The sequence below is a fragment of the Podarcis pityusensis genome (genome assembly GCF_964106645.2).
Source record: "Podarcis pityusensis genome assembly, chromosome: 2".
NCBI classification, from domain to species: domain Eukaryota; kingdom Metazoa; phylum Chordata; class Lepidosauria; order Squamata; family Lacertidae; genus Podarcis; species Podarcis pityusensis.
In genome coordinates this window covers 7,443,411-7,450,563 of record NC_138029.1, presented here as the reverse complement: position 1 = coordinate 7,450,563, position 7,153 = coordinate 7,443,411, and the positions used below count along the sequence as shown (strand labels likewise).

Here is a 7,153-nt window from a genome sequence, read left to right as displayed (position 1 = left end):
GGCCCTGACCCACAACCTAGAAGGAAGGGGAGCAGAATACTGGACCCAACATGGACTGAAAACTGTGTTTGATGTACTCAAGGATAAGAATTCTGGGAAAACCTAGGCAGGCTACCTCAAAGCAGGAGGAGAGAGGTGAAAGCTAAGAGAATACGGAAGGTGTGGGTTGGTTGGTTGGTTGGTTGGTTGGTTGGTTGGTTGGTCATTCATCATAACCTCCAATCCCCTACACTCATCCTTCTGAATTTTTGCAAGTTACCTTCCTATGAACACCTTTATGATGTATGAGCAGACCACAGTTAAGAAACTTGGGGTGCAGCAAGATTAGGATCTGTCATCTTCACAGAAAAGATCTGGGGCATTCTAGGTACATGGGATGTGGTGGAGGCTGGTCCACTAGGTCTACTGGAAGCCTGACCTACCAAGTCTTTCCCCATCCACCATACAAATGATTGGGCATCTTTGTTCTATCCCTACATATGTCAGAATAGAGGGAAAGGGTCGAACAAATTCAAGCCACTTTTCTTTGCAAGATCCTTGGTGCCCCTAAATGCATAAGTTATCTAACCTTAGGTGCCGAAACCGGTCAACATCTGATGGAAACCAACACATGGCTCATTATAACCAAGGCCTGGCTGAAAGTACATTACAGAACAACATCAAATTCCTTTTCAACCTCTATGCTTCAAGACCGTGATCCATCTAGATGGTATAGAGCAGACATGGGCAAACGCGGCCCTCCAGTTGTTTTGGGACTACAACTCCCTGTTGGGATACTGCCAGGGAGACAAAGTCCATCATGGCCCCCAAGCCGGCTGCCGGACGATCCATCAATCTCCTGTAGTCACGCAGTATCAGCAATTAGTGACATGAGTTTCTAGAAATAGCTTGCCACATTCCAGAGCTCATGCACACTCTATCAGCAGATAATGCACAGCCAAAAGTTGCACTCAGGAGAGCATTATTTACAAGTTTTATTCAGCGTTGATCAGAACAAAGAAAACCATGACTGCCTGCATCGATGTCTCCAGACATAGAGAGAAACAAAAGCAATAGAAAACATAAACATCCTGTGAACAGGACATGTGCAGACTCTGACTCACAAAGCCTGCTCCCTTTTAAGGTGGAACGGAAATATCCTAACACTCCCATCATCCCTAGCTAACAGGACTAGTGGTCAGGGATGATGGGAATTGTAGTCTCAAAACATCTGGAGGGCCGAGTTTGCCTATGCCTGCTTTAGAATATCAGCGCCTACAGTTCCTAATAGAAAAGCTTCTGGTTTGTTTGTTTTTACAAAAGTTATTTTAAACATTTTTTTCAATTTATTATACAGTGGTACCTCTGATTACGTACTTAATTCATTCCAGAGGTCCGTTCTTAACCTGAAACTGTTCTTAACCTGAAGCACCACTTTAGCTAATGGGGCCTCCTGCTGCTGCCGCGTCGCCGCCACACGATTTCTGTTCTCATCCTGAAGCAAAGTTCTTAACCCGAGGTACCATTTCTGGGTTAGCGGAGTCTGTAACCTGAAGCGTATATAACCTGAAGCGTCTGTAACCCGAGGTACCACTGTATATCATTTCCCAGAAAGCTTTTACTACCTTACATGGCCACCACATATGATAAAAGGTACCTTCTTTTTCTTTACATTTCCAGCGGGTATTTGTACTTGCTTTATACATTTTTGCTCACTTGCTAGGAGTCAAATACCACCGGTACATGATTTTCATATAAATTTTTTTCAGCGTACAACATGCTGTGAATTTCAAATCTGTTTTCCGTAGCCTTTCCCAATCTGAAACCTGAATATTATGCCCCAAATCCATTGCCCAGTGTATCATTACAAATTTAACCTGTTCATCTTTTGCATACCATTCCAAGAGCAATTTATACATTTTCGACAATAATTTCAAATTGTTTTCTAACAGGTCTTTTTGTTTTTGACTGTCTTAAAGATATCATTTAATTGGTGAAACTGTAACCAATCTGTTAATAAATCCCTTATCTCTTCAAAATCTTTCAGTTTCACCTGATGTTCCACCTCGGTTAACAGCTCTCTATATGTCACCCTGTTACTTCTCACATTTAATTTTTTCAAAGATATCACTTCTAATGGGGAAAGCCACCAAGGTGTTTTCTGTTCAAGTAAATTTTTATATTTTCCCCATACAGCAGATATGTCCAACCCATCGATCACAGGCCCGATTCCTGTCGCTCCCGGGCCCGAGGCAGCCCAAGAGAGCATAACATGCTCTTCACCAGAAAGGCAACAGCTCCAAAGCCGACACGAAAGACACACACGCACAAGAAAGGCAGAAGGAGAAGCCAGTGTGAGGCAGGAGGCGGGAGGTGGGAGCAGGGAGGAGGAAGATGGATTGAGGGTTGGCAATGGGAAGGCAGCAGCAGTGGATGGTGGAGCAATGTCGAGATGTTGTCCGATGTCAGTATTCCCTTTGGAGGCTTGCCAAGTTTGGAGGGTCTCTTCGCCGAGGGAGAGCCTGGAGGGTTCAGTGCCCCCAGCCCCCTCCCCCTAAAGAGGCGATTGATGGAGCAAAACAGTTTAATGTTGGAGCTCTCCTTCTCCTGCCAGCAAGCGACAAATTAGTGAGATGGAAAGGACTCCTAATGACCCTTTGGAGTTGATTCCAAAGTAACATCACAGGAGGCAAACATGCCTTCCTAAGCGGGGGGAGGGGCATTGCTAGGACATTGGCATGGCCCCTTCTCTTTGGTTCAGATCCGTCTGGTGCAATATGTGATGCAATAATGGCAAAATAAGGCATACGATCTGTTGGCTGCTGATGCTGAGCTTGCACAATATTTATAGATAGGCTCATACTGTTCCTCTTTATTGAGCTTTTCAGTTAATAAAAAGCTAGCTAGACCTATTATTTATACTTGTTTTGGCTTCCCTCTGCTCCAAGCAGCTCATTGCTTCATGCAAAATTTCTCCTTCCCCTCAGTAACACTGCGAGGGAGGCTAAATAGAGCAGCGAGCTTCATAGTGGAGCAGGCGTTGGGATTTGGTTTCTCCAAGGCTTGCTAGGTGCCTGTGTGCCCTCACTCTTGCAAGCTTCTTCCCTGCAGGTTTCAGCCATGTGGCTCTACCTAGCTGCCCTGCTGGGGCTTTACTTCCTTCGCCGGTGGTACCAGGAGAGACAGACAGTGGAGAACCTGACAGAGAAATATGTCTTCATCACCGGCTGTTCCGCTGGCCTTGGGAACCACCTTGCCAGGCATCTGGATGCCCGGGGTCTGCGGGTGTTGGCAACCTGTACCACCCAGAAGGGGGCAGAGCAGCTGGACAAGGTCACCTCAGAGCGCTTGAAAACCACCATTCTGGATGTCTCCAGTACAGAGAGCATTGCGGCAGCGACGGAGTGGGTGAAAGAACAAGTGGGGAACAAAGGTAGTTTGTTGTTTTGTTTCCATGCTCTGGATCAGGCCAGGGATTATCTGTATCATCATCTGCTTATCTTTACTCCACTTTCCCACAAAATGTAGCCAGAGCGACTCCCAATATATCAAAACGAAAAACTATGACCATTTTAAAAAGTATTAGAAACAACTAAAATCAATAAGGCAATGAATGGGGAAGGAATTCCATGGGGTCACCTTAATTCAGCCTCTGTCAAGAGCTGCTACGATTGCTAAATAACCTGAAAGATTATTGCTTTGTGCCTTTGACAGCAGCTTGTTCTGTGAAGTCACACAGTGAAACTTCATTTTGTATGAAGATACATGTTCCTATCTGATAATGTCCACAGATACAAGAGAGCATAATCAATGCTGCAAGATTTTAATCTTAATTTTAAAAAATTAATTAAATTTTTAAAATTTAAATTTAAATTGGCAAGCAGTTGCAGAACCTCAAACTGATTAGCCAGTGCCTCTGGATGGATCAGGCCAGGGATTTTCTGTATCATCTGTATCTTTATTCCACTTTCCCACACAATGTCGCCAAAGTGACTCCAAATATATCAAATGAACGAGTAATATTCAAAAAACTTATTAGAAACAATTAATCCAAATATCCAAATATCAGTGAGTAAAAAAAAAATTTAAAACTATCGAATCAGCTTAATTCAACCTCTATAAGAAGCTTCTAGGGTTGCCAACTGATCTGAAAGACATTTGCTTTGTGCCTTTGACAGCAGCTTATTCTGTGACATCAGCAGGTGAAGCTCCTTGTGGTGTGAAGAGAAACATTGACACCTGATAATGTCCACTGATCAAGCTGCTCTTTAAAGCACATATATGAAAAGCCGTAAGTGATGGTACAAAATGGTAACTTTATTTTTTTTTATATATATATATAATTATATTTATTAAAGTTTCACAAAAATACACAAAACAAAGAAAAAAGTATAAAGTACAGCAAAAAAGTAGAAAATAAGAAAAAACATACAAAATAAAACAGTTAAAAACACAATAATGTTCCATAACCTATCTTCCTTACTCTTATTTCCCCGGACCTCCTCATACCTCCCTTCTTTGTATTCCAATTCCATTTGTTGGTTCAGCAAATCCTTACCATTAATCTTTTACCCAATTGTTAACCTTTTTTTTTCCATGTCTCTTAAAGCATTACAGCTAAAAACCTCTTAGTTTCTATCCAACATCCTTCTAAAGTTCCTTAATTTTGCAATATTTCTGTAAATAGTCCTTAAATTTTTTCCAGTCTTCTTTCACCGACTCTTCTCCCTGGTCTCGGATTCTGCCGGTCATTTCCGCCAATTCCATGTAGTCAATCACCTTCATCTGCCATTCTTCCAAAGTGGGTTGATCTTGTGTCTTCCAATACTTTGCAATAAGTATTCTTGCTGCTGTTGTAGCATACATGAAAAAAGTTCTGTCCTTCTTTAGCACCAGTTGGCCGACAATGCCCAAGAGAAAGGCCTCTGGTTTCTTCAGAAAGGTATATTTAAGTACCTTTTTCAGTTCATTATATATCATTTCCCAGAAAGCCTTAATCTTTGGGCACGTCCACCAAAGGTGAAAGAATGTACCTTCAGTTTCTTTACATTTCCAACATTTATTATCGGGCAAATGATAAATTTTTGCAAGCTTGACTGGGGTCATGTACCACCTGTATATCATTTTCATAATATTCTCTCTTAAGGCATTACATGCCGTAAACTTCATACCTGTGGTCCATAACTGTTCCCAGTCAGCGAACATAATATTATGTCCAACATCTTGTGCCCATTTAATCATAGCAGATTTCACCGTTTCATCCTGAGTATTCCATTTCAACAGCAAGTTATACATTCTTGATAAATTTTTAGTTTTGGGTTCTAACAATTCTGTTTCTAATTTTGACTTTTCCACTTGGAAGCCTATTTTCTTATCCAAATTATATGCCTCCATTATCTGATAGTAGCGGAGCCAATCTCTCACTTTATTTTTTAATTTTTCAAAACTCTGCAATCTCAATTTATCTCCTTCTTGCTCCAAAATTTCCCAATATGTTGGCCATTTGGCCTCCATATTGAGCCTTTTCAGAGCTTTTGCTTCCATTGGTGATAGCCACCTTGGGGTTTTATTTTCCAATAAGTCTTTGTATCTTATCCAAACATTAAACAATGCTTTCCTAACAATATGGTTTTTGAATGCTTTGTGTGCTTTGACCTTATCATACCATAAATATGCATGCCATCCAAATACATTGTTAAAACCTTCTAGATCCAAAATGTCTGTGTTTTCAAGAAGTAGCCATTCTTTCAGCCAGCAAAAAGCTGCTGATTCATAATAAAGTTTAAAGTTTAAATTTAAAACTATGCAATCAGCTTAATTCAACCTCTATAAGAAGCTGATCTGAAAGACATTTGCTTTGTGCCTTTGACAGCAGCTTATTCTGTGACATCAGCAGGTGAAGCTCCTTGTGGTGTTAAGAGAAACATTGACACCTGATAATGTCCACTGATCAAGCTGCTCTTTAAAGCACATATATGAAAAGCCGTAAGTGATGGTACAAAATGGTAACTTTAACTGACAAGCAGGTGATGCTGGACTCTGAATTTTTCCTCCTAAGAGCAGCTGGGAGGAGCTGCAATCCACAGCAGGAAAATGACTCAGGAGGAGGAGATATGTGCTGCCCTTTCTTCAGAAATGCTGCCTGATCCAATCTAAACATTAATATAACTTCTCCATAGTGGCTGCTGAGACTGAGACAAGAAGGGAGATTATTGTACTACTGTTAATAAATGATATAAATCATTTATTAATGATACAAACCCCTCTTAGTTATTCCTCTCATCACCCACTCATAAACACCCTCTCAGTGTTCCATGCATGCTATATTCTACACGTATTATGTCTTATTAATTTTATAGCAAAATCACTCTAAAATCTCCTAACCAACCTGTGCAAAACGTAGGCCCAAACTATAGACTCCATTCTCTGACAGCATGCAGGGAAATCAGGTGGCTGCTGTGCAAATTGATGCCCAGGGCTCCATACTATCCTCCACTGCAGTGCTGTGCTCATTTGACAGAGGGAAATGACGGAAGTTGCAAGGGTGTCTGTGCAGGGATCCTAAGCACTAAGTGAGCAAAGATGTGTGGGATAGAAGTTAAGATGGGTGCCTTGACTTAACAGCGTCATCCTTGGCATATAGTGCATAGCACACACACACACACAGCACTCACAAGAATCAGATATACCCACATTTCCAAAGAATTGTGTATATCCAATTATTAGGGCAGGTGGGAACCTGGAACAATAAGAATGATTTTTTTCTTCTCACACAGGGCTCTGGGGTTTGGTGAACAATGCAGGCACTGGTGCCCCATCAGCTCCCAGTGAGTGGCTGACCAAAGATGGCGTTGCAAAGATGATTGGTGTCAACTTTCTTGGGATGATTGACATGACACTACACATGCTGCCCCTGGTGAGAAGAGCCAGAGGGAGGGTGGTCAACATGTCCAGTATGGCGGGACGACGGGCATGCTTTGGAGTACCCTATGCTGCATCCAAGTACAGCGTGGAAGCCTTCTCTGACATCCTGAGGTAAACATGATAATTCTGTATCTTCCTCTTTCTCCTTGCTTTAGTGGGATGTCTGCTTCTCCAGCTAAGTTTCAAGCAGAGGACAGCAATGAATAAAGAGCAGGTGCTGGGACATGTGGACTGCACCAGAGACTTACCA

At 41.9% G+C, this 7,153-nt stretch overlaps 2 protein-coding genes and 1 pseudogene across 3 annotated transcripts in view; 2 read left to right on the top strand and 1 right to left on the bottom strand.

Moving 5' to 3' along the window:
- The window catches only part of LOC308470975 (retinol dehydrogenase 7-like), a 267,166-nt gene that overhangs the window by 99,006 nt on the left and 161,007 nt on the right, over positions 1 to 7,153 (bottom strand). The window lies entirely within an intron of this gene.
- The window catches only part of LOC308471104 (17-beta-hydroxysteroid dehydrogenase type 6-like), a 78,683-nt pseudogene that overhangs the window by 68,658 nt on the left and 2,872 nt on the right, over positions 1 to 7,153 (top strand). The window lies entirely within an intron of this gene.
- The window catches only part of PRIM1 (DNA primase subunit 1), a 72,333-nt gene continuing 66,328 nt past the window's right edge, over positions 1,149 to 7,153 (top strand). Inside the window, exon 1 of the mRNA XM_080994723.1 lies at positions 1,149 to 3,412. Coding sequence (XP_080850849.1) covers positions 3,100 to 3,412 — 313 coding nt within the window. The 5' untranslated portion in view covers positions 1,149 to 3,099. The remainder of the gene's footprint in view (positions 3,413 to 7,153) is intronic.